The sequence below is a fragment of the Dicentrarchus labrax genome, unplaced genomic scaffold (assembly GCF_905237075.1).
Source record: "Dicentrarchus labrax unplaced genomic scaffold, dlabrax2021, whole genome shotgun sequence".
NCBI lineage: Eukaryota > Metazoa > Chordata > Actinopteri > Moronidae > Dicentrarchus > Dicentrarchus labrax.
In genome coordinates this window covers 4,274,485-4,291,888 of record NW_026136706.1, presented here as the reverse complement: position 1 = coordinate 4,291,888, position 17,404 = coordinate 4,274,485, and the positions used below count along the sequence as shown (strand labels likewise).

The 17,404-nt window shown below is 40.0% G+C and overlaps 3 protein-coding genes across 8 annotated transcripts in view; all 3 read left to right on the top strand.

Moving 5' to 3' along the window:
• LOC127365786 (ICOS ligand) overlaps positions 1–6,609 on the top strand; it is a 75,193-nt gene extending 68,584 nt beyond the window's left edge. For all 4 annotated transcript variants that reach the window (XM_051404236.1, XM_051404235.1, XM_051404238.1 and 1 more), the window contains one exon: positions 5,633–6,609. In XM_051404236.1, coding sequence (XP_051260196.1) covers positions 5,633–5,859 — 227 coding nt within the window. In that variant the 3' untranslated portion in view covers positions 5,860–6,609. The remainder of the gene's footprint in view (positions 1–5,632) is intronic.
• Positions 1,006–9,848, top strand: LOC127365791 (ICOS ligand-like). The gene is made up of 8 exons (XM_051404272.1): positions 1,006–1,112; positions 2,832–2,895; positions 3,025–3,071; positions 4,246–4,599; positions 4,709–4,789; positions 6,728–6,916; positions 7,340–7,462; positions 7,979–9,848. Exons 1-8 carry the CDS (start codon positions 1,043–1,045, stop codon positions 8,185–8,187), a joined length of 1,137 nt encoding a protein of 378 aa, XP_051260232.1. The 5' UTR covers positions 1,006–1,042; the 3' UTR covers positions 8,188–9,848.
• A 3,266-nt stretch (positions 9,849–13,114) lies between these two features.
• LOC127365787 (T-lymphocyte activation antigen CD80-like) overlaps positions 13,115–17,404 on the top strand; it is a 44,627-nt gene continuing 40,337 nt past the window's right edge. For 2 of the 3 annotated variants that reach the window (XM_051404265.1, XM_051404242.1), the window contains exon 1: positions 13,115–13,230. In XM_051404265.1, the coding sequence (XP_051260225.1) occupies positions 13,164–13,230 (67 nt within the window). In that variant the 5' untranslated portion in view covers positions 13,115–13,163. Of the gene's footprint in view, positions 13,231–14,900; positions 15,219–17,404 lie in introns of all 3 variants that reach the window. The other variant, XM_051404243.1, reaches the window with a different exon arrangement.

The window sequence follows — 17,404 nt, the reverse complement described above, 5'->3', positions numbered from 1 at the left end:
ATATTTGTTTACTGTTCTATATTTTGCATATGAAGATTTACACAAGGAGGGTATTGAGAGGCGTGCATGAGTCATGCAAAATTGTTAGTCATCCACTTTGACTAACAAGCCTTACTCAACGCTCCTGTGGATGATTTGAATTTTGTTTGAAATATTTATTACAGTTTTAGGGACCCTCTCTGTAGGAGAGATGGATGAAGTTGGCTGGCAGGAGCAGAGGACAAAGGGGTGATGGTAGATGGCAGATGGTTTCCATTGATAAACACAACACAATCAAAGCCTTGTTGACATCTCTGTCTACAGGAACATGAGATGTGAGATGTTTTTTTGGTGCACATACGGTGGAAATTTTACAAGCACAGACCAGATAAAGAACAGCAGTAAACACATCAGCTGGTACCGATGTCCACCACGTTGGTTTCGATTGTTTTGATACACTCGCCGCTCACCTGCTGATGTTAAAACTGAATTGTGCTTTTTGGGTGATTTTATGAAACATACTGCTGGAGAAAGTGAACAGAGACACATACAGGGAGCTACAGAAAAGGTGGAGGTGGAGAGGGGCGAGCTGGTGTGTGTGTGTATGTGTGCAACAATAAAGACTAAACTGAGCATGTGCAGAGTGAATCAGGTGATTTGTAACTCATTCCTAATTGAAGAAATTGTGTTACAACCATCTCCGGTCTCCCCTACTTACTGTTACCCAATCCAAGATGTTCTCCTGAACCGAACCAACTAGTTCTGTGTTATGTAGGCCAACGTAAGTTACGGTACATTGCCTAACTTCAATATGTTACACAATAACGCATTAATGAAGTCAATGCTGACATTTGGTTTGGTACGAGATCTCCATCCATCCATCCCAACCACCTCCAATGTTCAACGTTGTCGCTCTATAAAATAAAGGTGTGCAAATAAAGGTGTGCTGGTAAACAAGCATGCAGGGGAGCAAGTAGGGAGGGCAAACACACACAAACACACACACACACACACACACACAGTAACACAGGAGAAAACAAGATACACAGAGGAAGAGAGACACATGCAAAATAACCAGAGGCACGGCAGTAGCTGGGACAATTTTGGATTTGGGAATCACGCACACTGGTCTGGTAATGAGGATTTTCATTCATTGTGTCAAACAACTGAAGAAAAAAGTGATTATTTACTGTTATTAAAATGTAATGAATTTAAAGAATGCAGCCAAACAGATATTGTTTGATTGGGCGGCGTCTGAACCCTCTGGCTACATCCTGCTATGCTTTGATTCACGTCATTCATACCTTACACACTTTAAGAGAACACAAGAGGAGTGCAGGCGCTAACTTGCCTTTCACCTTTAAGGAGAAATTGACCGAGGGAATATTGTTTGCAGCTGACTCAGGATCTGCTGCTGCTTCGTCTCCACTCTCAGTAAGCATTTGTTTGTTGTCACATGACAGGTGGTCTTCTGGGGTTGTGGTGACAATGTCACAGTCACTTTTCAGGAACTTATTTTCAGTTTCACTGCTATTTACTTGAATGTGTCTGATCAGTTTCCTGTCACTCTGCCAGCGACCCTATCCGATCAAGAAGCAGCTGTCAGCACGTTTAAGTTGCTGTCAGTGTCTTGTAATAACCTACAATAATTATGGATATAAAAGCAGTTTTTCAGTCTATTTCTTGAAGAACGTCTGACCTGTATTTTGTTTCCCATCTGAAACCAGCCTGAGGTTGAAACGTCAGAGTCAGGACAAGAGAGGTACTCTTTCCATTCATTCGATACAGAGCAGTGAGTTGTTCCTCACTTTAGGTCGGAATGGAAAACAAATTCACATCTATCTGATATCGTCTTGCTTGGTAGGTTTTGCTTATTTGCATGTTTACTACTCTTAGTTCAGTCATCCACTTTTATACCTGTGTTGTTAAAAGCAGTTTATTTGTGAGAAAGTGAAACCTTCTGTTATACGTGTCGGTAGATCTTTGCTTTGGTTGTAATAGACACAGCAGAGCACCCACAAGAGAACAGCTGTGATTGCAGATTGTATAAAACTAAACAAACGAGTGCACTTAAGGAACCGCTGTTACAATGCCGGGGGCCGGTCACAGTGGCGTGCACCAGACCAAATTTAGCTATGAGAGAGGAGGCCATCTTGAATTCTGCCAAACAGGCCGCTTATGGTCCTTTAGCAAGTGGGCTAACACAGCCATGCTCACAAGTCCTGTTTGAAGTCCTTTTCAGCCCGTTTAGTATATTTTCATTATATTTTCATGCCATGTCTGGCAGTCCTTAAGTTAGTCTGTTGTTCTTTGTAAAAGTTAGGAAGACAGTTGTGGAGGTTTGAAAGTATGAGAGCAGGAGGTAAACACATCTTCTGTCATATATATATATATATAATATATTACACTTATATTTTTAAAGTCAGTTGAGAGTAACTGGATAACTTGAATGAGTTCATGTATTTGGCCAATAAAGCTGATTCTGTTGTTCAAGCTCATTAATATTTAAAGACATCAGAGAACTGGACCCAGTCTCACCAGCAGGTCTGGAGTAAAACTGTCGAACCAGATGTCATTAGTCCTGTGGTATTCTTCTTTTGACACAAGCTGCGAGAGTTTTTTCACTGTCGAGACATTTCCACTTTGTTCTTGGTCTTCACTCAGGGACAGAGTGAGACTTGGTGTCCTCTCTTATAGTGTAAACTTGATATTACTGATACTTAATCTCTTATTCAGGGTGACTTAAACACTCCAGTCCCTATTTCCTGCTCCTGCACTACTGTAATAGTTACAGCCTGCTGATTGTAAAGGCAGGGCCACTAACCTGCTGCCTGTCTGTCTTTTCTTTACAGCACTCAGAGGTGGATGTGCCAAGAGGAAGAACAACCGTGCTCAGGTGTGGCACAATTTTATAGGGTGAGTGAGCTATTTTACTATGACCTAATACTTCTTCATCACCCTTTTCTAAACCGGCACTACAATAATTAGTCTTCCTCAGACACATTACCCACTCAGGGTTTGTTATGTTTTATCTTTGTTTTACAGTTCAGACATGTGTTCTACAAGCCTGCTACTACTACTACTACTATCTGGTGAGGTATTTATTTTGGTATTCATTCATTCCCTGACAGGACAACACACTGTAACTAGACACAGCTGGTTTGACCTGTCTCAATTGTAGCAACAGGGTTGTCATTCATTCATTTCACATTCAGTAAAAGTCATTTTGATGTAATGTCTACGATGTGGTGTTGATTTGTTTCCAGACAGACAGGGCAGCTGAGACAAAACTTTTTAAGTCTCTCAGCCTCCTCTGATCAAATAGAACAACCTGTAAAGGGCTTTGCTTTGCTTCAGGTTTCTCATGATGAAAGTCAATGTGCAACACTGATCTGGAGATCCTACAGAATATATTAGTTTATTGTTTGTGGATTAAATATGTTTATGTCAATATAATGGAAACAGTAACGTTTTGATTTTGAAGTTCTGAATTTGGCTTTGATTGTTTAAACACTCAAAAAAACTAAAGTATTTTTTTTATTATCATTTGTGTCTCCTGTTTTCTCTGCTGCCTGGATGCTCATATTAACATTACAGCATAACATTAACTGAACACATCGGCCATGTATCTCAGTTCACTTTGGAAATTTCAGATGAACCTAGAGATTGAGATTATTGGGTTAAGAAAATCTTCCTACTCAGCTGCGTCTGATACTGATAGTTGTACGGGGTGATGATAAGTTGATTCACTTAAAAGAGTTAGATCAAAGATCGTTATCATAATGTATATAAAGCTATAGCCAGCAGAAAGTTACCTTAGCTTAGCATTAAGATAGCTAACCAAGACTGAAGGGGGGGGCAGCTAACGTTAGCCTGTTCCAAGGTGACAAACACCTACTAGCATCTATATCTTTAGCGAGATCACTAAGTAAACATTAAGCGTACAACCGTAGCGTACAACCACACTGCAGCGTTTGACAAGAGAAGTTATTTCCCCGTGTCTTTATGCTCAGCTACTGTAGCTAAATGAAACTGAACATAGCTAACTAGCTGCTGGCTGTAGCTTTATATTTAATGTCAAGATGGGCGATACCGGACAATCTAAGATCTCAGCACCTACCGATCATCTGGGACATTGTAAATGCAATGTAGCTGCTTGAACGGTGACCAGAACGGCCACTAAGATGTACACTGCTTACTTTAAGGACACTCACCTGAAGCACAGTTTCTCCTCCTGACAAATATTTCATTGTTCTCTTTTTCTAGCATCCACCATCGGTCAGATCTCAGGGCAGTTCCTCAGTGCCACTGTTGGAGGCTCCGTCCTGATCCCCTGCTCTCTACCAGTTCCTCCACTGAGACTCAAATGGTTTTACTGGCAGGAGGACCAGTCCAATAAGATCTTGTTTCACTGGGACCCCAATGGGCAAACAATACCAATAGCTGAGGAATATAAGAACAGATGTCAAGTCTTCCCTACTGAGTTTAGTTCTGGAAATATTTCCATTAGACTTGACAATGTTACTGTTGGAGATGACAACAAAACATTCTGGGCCAATGTACGTTTAATGGACGAGAAAGAATCTGAACGACGTTGCACATTCACACTGCAGGTTTCAGGTGAGTACAGTAGCTTCTTTATTCCAAACCAAAATAAAAATCTCCTCATATCAAAGTGCTGTGAATGTCTCCAGTGTGTCAACAGTTGTTCTTTCTGTCACTCTCACAGCTCCCTACCAACATCTAGTCCTGACTGTTAACAACACAGCTAACAGAGCAACCTGCACAGCACATGGAGGATACCCTGAACCTAAAGTGTCATGGACGGGTCGAAACAAATCCAGCACTGCACAGCTGGACCTGCAGGATGCGGAGACGTCCCTGCAGCAGGATCCAACAGAGAAAACCTTCTCAGTCACAAGCTCTGTCAGTATGAAGGAGTTCCAGTCTGTAACCTGCATCATCTTCAACCCTCGCACCAACCAGACGATTAAAGGAACTGCAGAGATCAATGATTCTGGTGAGAGCAGCAGATCATTAATATAAGTTAATGAGGCCTCGAAACACAATGTAAAAGTGGTTATCGTATTTCATTGAAACAATATCATTTCCATAAACAGAGTTCATTATTAACAAACAATAACGAAGCTTGCTCTAAATGAGTCATAGTCAGTTTCAGTTAATTGATTCATGTAATAAATCAGTTCCTGAAGATTTTGGAAGCTGAAAGATTTGAGTATCCTTAAGGTACTACGTAACAAGCAAACACAGTAGTGTCGGTGCAGAATATCAAATCATTTATTATCTGCAATTTCCCCTCATTTACAGGTAAAGACACGCAAAGTAAACATGATTGGACTACTGGAGAAATTGCAGGGTTGGTAATCGGCATCCTCATCCTCATCGCCATCATATGTGTGTGCCTCTACAGAATATGTGAGTGATGTTAGTTTTAAGGGGGGATGGGGATGACATGCAGCAAAGGCCATAGGTCTGATGCAGGGGCCGATGGCTGCTGCAGCACATACTCTATGTTGTAGTTAAGAACACGCAAACTAATTAAGTAATTCGTCTATATATGTTTACGGACTAGCACTACACTGCTGGGGTTGTTTGTATCATCATGGCATAAAAACATTCTCCTTAATTCCAGATATAAGGTGTGTCCAGAATCTACAAGACCCACCAAATGCAAATGAAGACCCAGCTGAAGGAAATGTTCTTGATGTTCTGCTCAACGTGTCAGGACAAAATCAACCTGAGGAAAATATTCCACGAAGGAGGAGGAATGGTGCTGAAAGCTCGACTGATGAGGATGCAGCTACTGGTGGAGGTGGTGCTTCTGGTGGTGCTGATGCAGAACATGACAAAAGCAGTTAAATGGAGATTTAAATTAATTTTATTTATTTATCTATTTACACATTTCTTGCAAAATCATTTTCTTATTTTGAGTTTGTATCTCTTTCTAATCTCTTTCTAAATTGTGGGGATAGAGTTTCCTTGTTACATTGTGGGTGGTGTTATCATTGAGTGTTTTATTGATTACAGTTATTACTTTGTGTGTATGGGGTTGTTTTTAGGGTGTGAAGCATTTTGTTTGAATGAAAAGTCTATATTATTACAACCACTGTGTGACTATACAAATAAAGTATGAATCATAACTGGGATCAGAAATGGTGCTGGAAGGGAGGCAAAACAGGAGTTAAAGAACTACAGTAGTTTAAACTGGTATCAAACTTTTTAGATGTCGTTTTAAAAAATAAAGTTACAGAAAGAAACTAACTGATCAACACCTCAGACGTGTGCTTTATCAATATCAGGTGCTATTTTCTACAGATGTTCAGTTATTTGGGTCCAAAGAACCACAATGGTTTAAATGGTTAAATTATTCTTGTTTTTGCTATAAATGTCTGACAGTGTCCTTGTTAATATGTAACTGCAAACATTTTATATCCTTTATCTTGAATTTAATTTTCAATTTCAATTGTTAAAGTTTTACAACGGTATAACAGTTTTAAGAGAAAATCTGTGCTGTTATCATTGAATGTTTTACATTTATCAGTTTTGTTTTTGTGAACAGTGTATACTATAGTGTATGTAACTATACAAATAAAGTGTGATTGATTGATTGATTGATGTATTTTATTGAACCTCTGTACAATAGACATGTTGTGGTTTATCTGTGTCCTGACTGTTAACAACACAGCTAACAGAGCAACCTGCACCGCACATGGAGGATACCCTGAACCTGAACTCAAATGGAGCGGGGATGGAGGGACTAAACTGGAACCACAAAAAACCACAATGACTCGTGAAGCAGACCTCACCTACAACATCAGCAGCAGAGTCAACGTCACTGGGTTACAGAACGTGACCTGCACAGTTTACAACCCAACTTCAAACCAGACTCTGACTGCAACTAAAGATGTGTCTCCAGGTGCTTCAATGTTTACTTTTCATTTTTTAATGTGTGATGATCGTTTCATCTGCCTGCCATCTACTTACTGTGCTGTGTCTGTAAAATGGACATGAAGTCAAATAGAAAGGGCTGCTGAAGTTTTAACTTATTTTGAGGCCCATTTATAAAGAAGTTCTCTGTGTCAAAATCAAGTTTTAATACTTTTAATATTTCAATTGATATTATATTTATAGTGCAGATTTCTGTGGGATGGTATTATCACTGACATAAAGTTTCTCTTTTTATTGTTTTCTGTTTGAAGATTTGTGGAGCTGAAAGAATTCAGTATTCTTGTGGCACTACATACCAAACACACAGTACATTAATGTGTTTAAAATGTGATCAAATATCAGTGCAGCATGTTAAATACGTTCTTACTCTGTTATTTCACATAATTTACAGCTGAGGAACCAAAGAGCGACACTTCTTTGGCTGTTGGATTAGGTGTTGGCCTACCTCTTTCCATCATCATCATCATCATCATCATCATCATCACACTTCTCATAGTGTACTGGGACAGAATATGTGAGTGATCTTAGTTCATTCTATATTGTAATTCTTATTTTAAATATAAATATATCATCAACTGGTGAAAAGGAATGCACTCAAATAGCAAACAGAAACCTTGTGACCTGAAATGGATAAACACAATTTGGCTGTTGTTAATCTCCTGTTAATATCTTTATTTTAGCAGAATTTCATGAATTAATTTGATTTGATTTGATGCTTAAACTCCTTAAATCACACATTAAATTGCAGATTATTATTGCTTACTATACTGTCAGACAAATTCCTGTAAACTATGGACTGTAAATAATAATCAAACTATTAACTTTTCTAACTTTAACTTTTTATCAAACAAACTGGTTCAAGTGGATAAGAAAGCTGAGTGAACACACACTGCAGTTTCTCTGAACATCCCAATTCTTTAAAGAGTCAGAGTGCAGTATCTGAACTTTTAGACATTGTTTATGGACTAGCACTACACTGCTGGAGTTGTTTGTACCATCATGACATGAAAAAAATGCTCTTTAATTCCAGATATAAGGTGTGTCCAGAATCCACAAAACCAACAAAACCAAAGAAATGTTCCTGATGCTCAGCCCAACGTGTCAGGACAAAATCAACCTGAGGAGAATATTCCACTAAGGAGGAGGAATGGTGGTGAAAGCTCGACTGATGAGGATGCAGATTCTGGTGGTCGAGCTGCTTCTGGTGGTGCTGATGCAGAACATGACAAATGCAGTTAAATGGAGATTTAATTGAATGGAATTTTATTTTATTTTTTTTTATCTGGTTATACATTTCCATCTGTTTTATTACCTGCTAAATAATTTTCTTATTTTGAGTTTTTATCTCTTTCTAATCCGGCCTCTAGTGTGTCCTCTAGCATTTCCTTGTTTTATTATGGCTGCTGTTACAATTGAGTGTTTTATATATTACAGTTGTTACTTTTAGGGTTAGTGTTGGCTTTAACAGGGCTCGCTGTGTTAGAGTGGATGGTTGTGCTGGAGGCTCCTCAGCTGTCACAGTCACTGGCTGTCCCTGTCCAGTGACATCATCCCGTTTCCTGAAATCTTCCTCTTCAGACAGCCAATGGTACGATGCCCAGCTTGGACACAAACAAAGCAGTGAGGGCAGCTCACCTTGCTCTGTTGTACACAGTCACTGTATCTGCTGGTCTCAGATGTTGGCTGCTGAGGACGGGCTGTTGGTGAGCAGGGGTCTCCAGGGGTCTCCAGGGGTCTCACTGTCAGGAGGTTTCACCATCTGGGCCAGATGTTTGGTCAGTGAGGAAACTTGTGCAGTCAGTTCTCTAATAGCAGCACAGTTACCTGTAACTCAATGTTTAGTTAAAGCTTGGTTAGCTGAGTCACTACTGTGAAGCTGAGCTGTGCTTACAGTCACTGGTTGGAGTTTAGCTACTGAGCCAATGCTTTTAGTCTTTCTGCCTCTTCACCAGTAGACTTGGTCATTTTATCTAGGAGAAAGTCATTAACTTGCACGTCTGTGAGGAGGGGTTTAAGGTCATGTTGAACATGGATCTTTTTCTCATTTAACATTTGGTAAAGTGTGTGAGGAAAGGTACCTTTCATAGCTAAACTGTGCACCAGGCTGTGTGAGCTCTGGGCTCTCTTTGTCTTACTGTTTAACATTACTCAACTCTTGGAAACGTTCAGTACTGCCGACAAACAGCTTTAGTTCAGCTGTTAATTTGCTTTTATTAGTTAACATTTCCGTTCATGTACACTGGATGCGTTGGTTGTCTATGGTTGGTATAGTTGTGGTCAGGATGTGGTGGAGTGGAGCATCCATGTTGATGGGTTGTTCATAAAATAGAAAAAAGGATATCTGTTTACATAAAAAAATCTCCAACCCACTACATGTGCTTTATCAATACAATGTTTTACAGTTACTTTGGTCCGAAGAACCACAATGGGTTAAAGTTGAATTTTTTAAAATATTATTCTTGTTTTTGCTATAAATGTCTGACAGTGTCCTTGTTAATATGTAACTGCAAACATTTCATGTATCTTGAATTTCAATTTTATTTTTTATGAACAATCTGAACAGTATAATTAAGATAAAATGTAACATTATAACACATTTCACTGGTTGTATTGCTAACTCACAGATACATTACTGATAATGAACATTAATTGACTGAAAATCTATCAGATAAGTCTTTTTTTTTTAAACTCAAGACCTACTCAAGATTTTTATTTATTTATTTGTCTGTTTATTTACACATTTTAATGTTTTATTACTTGGTAATCCTGCCTACAGTGTTTCCTCGCTGCAAATGAATGTTTCCTCAGTTTGTGTTTTTTGTGAGTGCTGTTATCATTGAGTGTGTTATTGCTTACATTTATTAGTTTTTGTAATAAAAAGCTTTTGTATGAAAAACATATTTAGTTCTGATTGATGTATTTTACTGAGCACCATCACTTCTCAGAATCAGAATCAGAAATACTTTAATAAATCCCAGGGGGAACACTCCAGATATACAAACAACATATATATATACAACATTCAGCACAAAAAATATAAAAGAAAATATATATATACATACAAGATCAAATGTACAGTATTAATGTGCAAAAAGTGCAAAAGAATGATTGTCTATGTTTTGAGTCAGAATTACAGAGGGGGGGGTGTCTGACTCTCTGAGGGAGGCGTTATAGAGATTGATGACCACAGGCAGGAATGATTTCCTGTGGCACTCTGTGGTGCATCTGGGTGAGAGGAGTCTTCTGCTGAAGGTGCTCCTCTGCTGGGCCAGTGTGTCGTAGAGAGGGTGAGAGACATTGTTCAAGATGGACTGAAGCCTGGACAGCATCCTCCTCTCTGCCACGGTCGTCAGGGTGTCCAGCTCCTCCCCCTACGACATCAGGCCCTCCTGATCAGTTTGTTTAGTCTGTTGGTGTCTGCGACCTTCAGCCTACTGCCCCAGCATGTGACAGCGAAGAAGATCGTACTGGCCACAACAGACTCATAGAACATCCTCAGCATCGTCCGGCAGATGTTAAAGGACCTCAGCCTCCTTGGTAAAAAGAGTCGACTTTGGCCCTTTTTGTAGACCGCCTCAGTGTTTCTAGTCCAGTCCAACTTATTATTAAAGTACACCCCCAGGTACTTATTCTCCTCCACAGTGTCCACAGGGACCCCCTGGATGGAAACAGGGGTCACAGGTGTTTTTGCCCTCCTCAGATCCACTATGAGCTCCTTAGTCTTTGTCACATTGAGCTGCAGATGATTCAGCTCAGTCCAAGTTGCCCACCACAGTCCTATATTCACTGTCATCACCCTTATCTATGCAGCCAACTATTGCTGAGTCATCAGAAAACTTCTGAAGGTGGCAGGACTCTATGCAATAGTTGAAGTCTGAGTTGAAGAGGGTGAAGAGTAAGGGAGAGAGGACCGTCCCCTGTGGGGCCCCAGTGTTGCTGACCACCCTGTCAGACACACAGTTCAGTAGGCATACATACCGTGGTCTGCCCGTCAGGTAATCAACAATCCAGGACACGATTGGGGCCTCCACCTGCATCACAGCCATCTTCTCACCCAGTAGAGCCGGACGGATGGTGTTGAAAGCACTGGAGAAATCAAAGAACATGACTCTCACAGTGCTCGCCGGCTTATCCAGATGAGTGTAGACTCTGTTCAGCAGGTAGATGATGCTGTCCTCAACTCCCAGGTGGGGCTGGTAGGCGAACTGCAGTGGATCGGTGAAGGGCCTGACCATAGGCCTTAGCTGCTCCAGGACGAGCCTCTCCAGGGTCTTCATAATGTGGGACGTCAGAGCCACTGGTCTGTAGTCCTGAGGGCCGCTGGGACGCGGCGTCTTTGGAGGTGCAGGCTCAGGCTGAAGACTTGGCTAAGTACTCCACACAGCTGGGGGGCACAGGCTTTAAGCACCCTGGGAAATACACCATCGGGGCCTAGTAACATAACAACGTACATGGTTACATGTTTAACAAGAGTCTACAGCCATGCTAGCAGCTCTGTGAGGTTGTAAACCTGAGCACAAAAAATCCTGCAGGTATGAGGATACCATGAATGTCTGCACTGAGTAACCCATTCAGTAGATGTTGAGAGATTTCCCTGGATAAGTGAAAACGTTGAGCTGCTGGTGAAACTGGAACACCAACGTCATTCTGATTCATCCTCTGGGCTCCATGGATACAGTATGTGGACTCAATTTCAATCATTCCTAGAGTTCAGTCAGCCAACTCACATTTGAAATGTTTATTAAAGCAGTATAGCATATTTAGATTCTGGCATCTAGGCTCCGACCTCATCATTGCCCGCAGATATGTTTACATAGAGATATTGGGGAGTGATGAGCAAATACTCTAAACCCCAGCCGGAGCCTACAGGTGGATGCTGGGGTGGTGGGGGGGTTTACAGAGCAGCAGCAGGAGCAGCAATACAGATGCAGGGCAACAGCAGCATTGACAGAGCAGAGGAAGAGCTGGGAAATTGTGCAGTTTAAATAGAGATTGCCAGATTGTAAGGGAGCGCTTGGTTAGTGATTATGAGCATTTGTCTGTTGTTATTGAAGAGTCATTTTTTCATTGTTAAAGTTCTTGTGAGTCTCTTGTGAGGATATATATAAATCATGTAATTTGCTATTCACTTTTATAAAACTGGTCTAACCATCATAACCACATTAAGATTTACAGCAGATGATGTTTGCACTCACAAGAAGTACAAAACGTTTAATGTCATCATGTCTGTTCTGATGTAGCCAGGTGGTAATATTTAATATGTCATTAATCCTAAAAGAATAACAGCTTAAAAAGTACCTATACCTATAATTCACTGTTACAGTTGTGTTAATACTGTTGTATTACTTTAAGGTTGTTACTGTCACGTCTGTATGTTACATTTGTAGCTGGAGCCAGGCCATGCTTAGCTTAGCATAAAGCTTTCAAATAAAGGTTAAAAAACAAACAAGCAAAGAAAACCTACAATTTCAACACTGTTTTAAAGATTATGAATGACAATAAATAAGGCGACTACAAGTGTATTTTATCTAGCAGAGAAGCTGCCTTAAAGGCATCACACTGGATCAAACAAAACATTTAAAAACTACAGTAATAATAATCATTTTCCCCACAATCAAATCACATTCTCAGTTGCTACATAAATGTAAACCATACATTAAAGAAAACATGTGTTTTGCTGTTTTGACATCCATCTTGTGAGTTTCTCTGTGATGAGATGTGTTCACATGATTCTGTGACATCAGTTTGGAAGTCAATCATGGCCCAATATGCACAGGTTCAGGGGTCAGGAGAATATTTTAACCAGAAAATATGACACGTCACCACTAGATGGTGTTTAAACTCAAGTAATACTGACATACTGAAACAGGGCAGAACTGCATGCTGCACATTTGCATCTGAGCATTTATGTCACAGGCTCCAGACCATCAACCATAAGGATCAGTCACCCTCTGGTGGCTGACTGCAGTATAGGTAATACTAGTATACTAATAACAGCGCCAGGTCTCATTTGTCCTCTAATAACTATAACTATATATATATAACTCTCCTTACTCTGTGCTCTCTCTCTCTCTCTCTCTCTCTCTCTCTCTCTCTCTCTCTCTCTCCAAAGAGGAGGAGCAAGAGAGTTGTTGGATGTGCCACCCCCACCTGTCTAAGTCATTGTCTCCGCCCAACAACAAAGTGAAAGTAGAAATGCTTCTGAAGAATCCACCATGAAGTTTATCTTACTCTGTCTTTGTCTTCTGTTTCTGACTGCAATAACTCTTTGTGATGAAAAAGGTAAGAACGTCTGATTGTTAATTATTAATGAATTATTAAAGCCGCAGTGTCAATGTAAACCCATTGATTACAGTACAGTTCCTCATGAGGAGCGTTTATCGTTTCCTGATTCAGATGTCCTTCCTGAATGTGCCTGTAACTGTATTATTGAACTTTATTTCAACTGGAGATTGTTTTATAGTGTTTCTACTGTGTGTGTGTGTGTGTGTGTGTGTGTGTGTGTGTGTGTGTGTGTGTGTGTGTGTGTGTTTGTGTGTGTGTGTGTTTTCTTCATGTGATCATACAGTCATTCAGCTGCTGAGAGTCGCGTTTCCCTCGCACGTGTTCCGTCAGCATGCAGACAGTAAAGAGATCTGTTCAAAGTCACATTGACCACAGGCCCAGTCTGCATTGGTCCAGCGGGCCCTGAACCCCCAAATGATCAGAACCAAAAACGCATCATACAATATTTATTCTTGTAGTTGTTAAACAGTGAACTTTTGACTTAAAACAGATAATCATAGGTGGCGATATTGAGAGTCCACGAGGCCTATCTTCCTTTTGAACAATGAAAATCAGCCCATTAAAATAAATAAAAAGCAAGCGGTTAGAAATACCGACCTCGCTGTGCGGTCCTGCCGACCTCTCGATGGACTGCTGCGGAGGAGAAGAAGAGAGCTCCATCAGTCGCAGAGTTCACAACCAGAGGAGACTCACACACACAGACTCGGGTTGTCTTTGGTCACTTTCCTTTACTTATCTCATCGCGGTCGTTGGACCAAGTCCTTCCTTTACGCCATCGGCTTCTCTGGTTCCAGTCGCAAACACCCGCAGACTCAGCTCGCGTCTCTCTTCCGCTTGTCTCTCTGTCCCTTCCGTTCACCTGCTGCTCACCTGGATCACTTAAGAAACACACTTTGGAGGGTGTGGTCCAGCTAATCCCAGCTGTTTGCCATTCACAGAGTCCAATATTCAATAAAATCACAGCCATGAAACCATGCAACAATACAAAATCATATACTAATTAAAACATGCAAACACATCAATACCAATAGAACCAAATGTAAAATACATGAAACTCATATAGAAAGCATAAAATCAAGTCATGTGATGACTAAAAGCAAGTGAATAAAACTATTTAAAGCTGTCCCACTCTGACACATGCATGCTGATGTGTTCTGACTCTGAAGCTGTTGTGGTCTGTGTAGAATATTGTGCTGTTTCAGGACAACTTTAAATTAGAACCATCAGAAAGTACAGCATGGAAACACCAGCCAGAAGTTTTACTTTAATTTTCCAATTTTACGAATTCTGAAAGCAGAAATGTTTTGGTGTTGTCCCCTCTTCCCCGTTTCAGTGATTATGCTTTTAATTGATAACACTGCTACTACAATTACTGTCACATGATCAATATCATACTAATAAGAGTAACTGAAAACTAGTAATTAATTACTTGATAAGTAAATAATGATAACAAAGATTAGTAAAATGTATCTGAATCTATTGCAATAATGTGATAATATGGTAATTATAAAATAACAAACTAACCTAATGGTGTCATTGTTATTAATTTCAATCATTGGTTTCACACAACATTACTCTGGAGACTATTAAGTAAACTGCATGTAAACTGTTTAACCTGATGACTTTGTATGTAGATTAAAATGTGTTTTTATCCTCCATCCTTTAAGGACCAGATGTCATCAGAGTGGAGGTGAAAGAAGGGAGTGATGTTACTCTACCCTGTTCCCTCAACATCAACATTGAGTCACAGCGGTTTGACTGGAAGAAAGATGGTCAGAAGAGCGTCTTCCTGTATGATGCAGGCATTCATTACAATAACGGCCTTCCAGGTCAAGATGAACAGTTCAAAGGTCGCGTCTCGTTCTTTCAATACGAACTGAGTCGTGGCAATGCTGCCATAACCATCAGAAATACAAGGTTGGCTGACAGAGGAAGCTACACCTGTGCCTTTCCACGTCAAATATTCAACATTTCGCTTGTTGTTGGTAAGTGTTTCGTAAAACATTAGTCCACTCATTTAATAACTGGTTAAATAGTCCTGAGTTTAATAGTCAGAATACACAGCTAGCAGAGCCTCGTACACACCTTCTTGTGAGCGGACAAAAACTTGTGAAACATCAATTGTGTCAGTTTGTACAATGAAATGTAATCAGCAGTAGTAGATGAAATCAGAGTGCACCCACTAACTAATGTTGCATGGATGATGAAACGTACCTACTGCAGCTTTAAGTGAAGCTCAGAGAACATTAAAGGAATGTAGCAGGTTCTCCACAGCTAGCTGTGTGGAGCCTGCATACAGTATAAAATACAGCTATACAGTACAATATTCCATCATCTGTGTATAAATATGCATAGATATTCATCAAAAATGATGAATGATTTTGCTATAAATAGTAAGTAACATACAAATAGTAGGAACTAGGACCTACTGAACTTTGTCCAATAATAGTCAGCTCTAAGTCTTCAATATCTAATACCAAGAAATATACCAGATATATTCCCAGCTATATGGGCAAGGTTACTGCTTAGGGAATGTGACCCAGAGCAAATGTTAGAGAGGTTTGACTGATCTGTCTATCCAAGTTCACGTATTTGTTCTTATATTATACATTTGTCAGTGGTTCAAGTGCGCTCTTCTTTCAGGGTAAATTTTAGGTGCTCAAGTCTTATTTTTCCAACATTCTTAAAGAGACAAATCTTTTTAGGGCTGGGCCCGAATATTTGACTATTCGGGTATTCTTTCGTTGGGAAGGTATTCTTTTTTAAATTATTTTGGGATTTGGATATTCGCACACACACCCACACTTTCTCGGTGTCAGTTTCTCAGATGGATAAAAAAAAGAAGTAATTCCCAGCACTGATACTACATGACATCTGTCGTGAGAAAAGAGATGTGTTGTTTCTCATGAAATCCAGCCTCTGAGAGTAAACCTGCAACAGTGTAACTTGGTGTGATACTGGTGAACTATTACACATTCTGGTTCACAGCCACATAATTGTTTCTATCACTGCCTTTGGCCTTTTCTGATCCATCCACCATTTCTCCTCTTTTCTTTTTCCTTTTATAGCACCCATAATCAGTGCCACTGTTGGGGGCTCCGTCCTGATCCCCTGCTCTCTACCAGTTCCTCAACTGATACTCAGATGGTTTTTCTGGGAGGAGGACCAGTCCTACAACATCTTGTTTCACTGGGACCCCAATGGGCAAACACGACCAATAGCTGATGAATACAAGAACAGATGTCAAGTCTTCAGTACTGAGTTTAGTTCTGGAAATATTTCCATTAGACTTGACAATGTTGCTGTTGGAGATGACAACAAAATATTCTGGGCCTATATACGTTTAACGGACGACAAAAAAGTCATCAAACTGTCTGAACGACGTTGCAAATCAACACTGCAGGTTTCAGGTGAGTACAGTAGCTTCTTTATTCCAAACCAAAATAAAAATCTCCTCATATCAAAGTGCTGTGAATGTCTCCAGTGTGTCAACAGTTGTTCTTTCTGTCACTCTCACAGCTCCCTACCAACATCTAGTCCTGACTGTTAACAACACAGCTAACAGAGCAACCTGCACAGCACATGGAGGATACCCTGAACCTAAAGTGTCATGGACGGGTCTAAAGAAATCCAGCACTGCACAGCTGGACCTGCAGGATGCTGAGACGTCCCTGCAGCAGGATCCAACAGAGAAAACCTTCTCAGTCACAAGCTCTGTCAGTGTGAAGGAGTTCCAGTCTGTAACCTGCATCATCTTCAACCCTCGCACCAACCAGAGGATTAAAGGAACTGCAGAGATCAGTGCTTCTGGTGAGAGCAGCAGATCATTAATATAAGTTAATGAGGCCTCAAAAATGTTTTTTTTGGATTATATAATAACATAAATATATTATTATGAATATATTATTATATTATATATTTATTATTATTATTATATTAAATTGAAACAATATAAATTGCATTATTTATGCAGCAGATCATTAATATAAGTTAATGATGCCTCAAAGCACAATGTGGTTATTATATTTAATTGAAACAATATAAATTGCAGTACATTAATGTGTTTAAAATGTGATCAAATGTCAGTGCAGCATGTTAAATACGTTCTTACTCTGTTATTTCACATAATTTACAGCTGAGGAACCGAAGAGCTACACTTCTTTGGCTGTTG

What these genes read in the sequence shown, in the direction of transcription:
- LOC127365791 (XM_051404272.1), top strand. Translation starts at nt 1,043, where the DNA reads ATGCAAAATAACCAGAGGCACGGCAGTAGCTGGGACAATTTTGGATTT. An exon ending in GAATCACGCACACTGGTCTG is followed by an intron (nt 1,113 to 2,831) that starts GTAATGAGGATT and finishes TTTTCTTTACAG; the next exon opens with CACTCAGAGGTGGATGTGCC. An exon ending in AACTAAAGATGTGTCTCCAG is followed by an intron (nt 6,917 to 7,339) that starts GTGCTTCAATGT and finishes CATAATTTACAG; the next exon opens with CTGAGGAACCAAAGAGCGAC.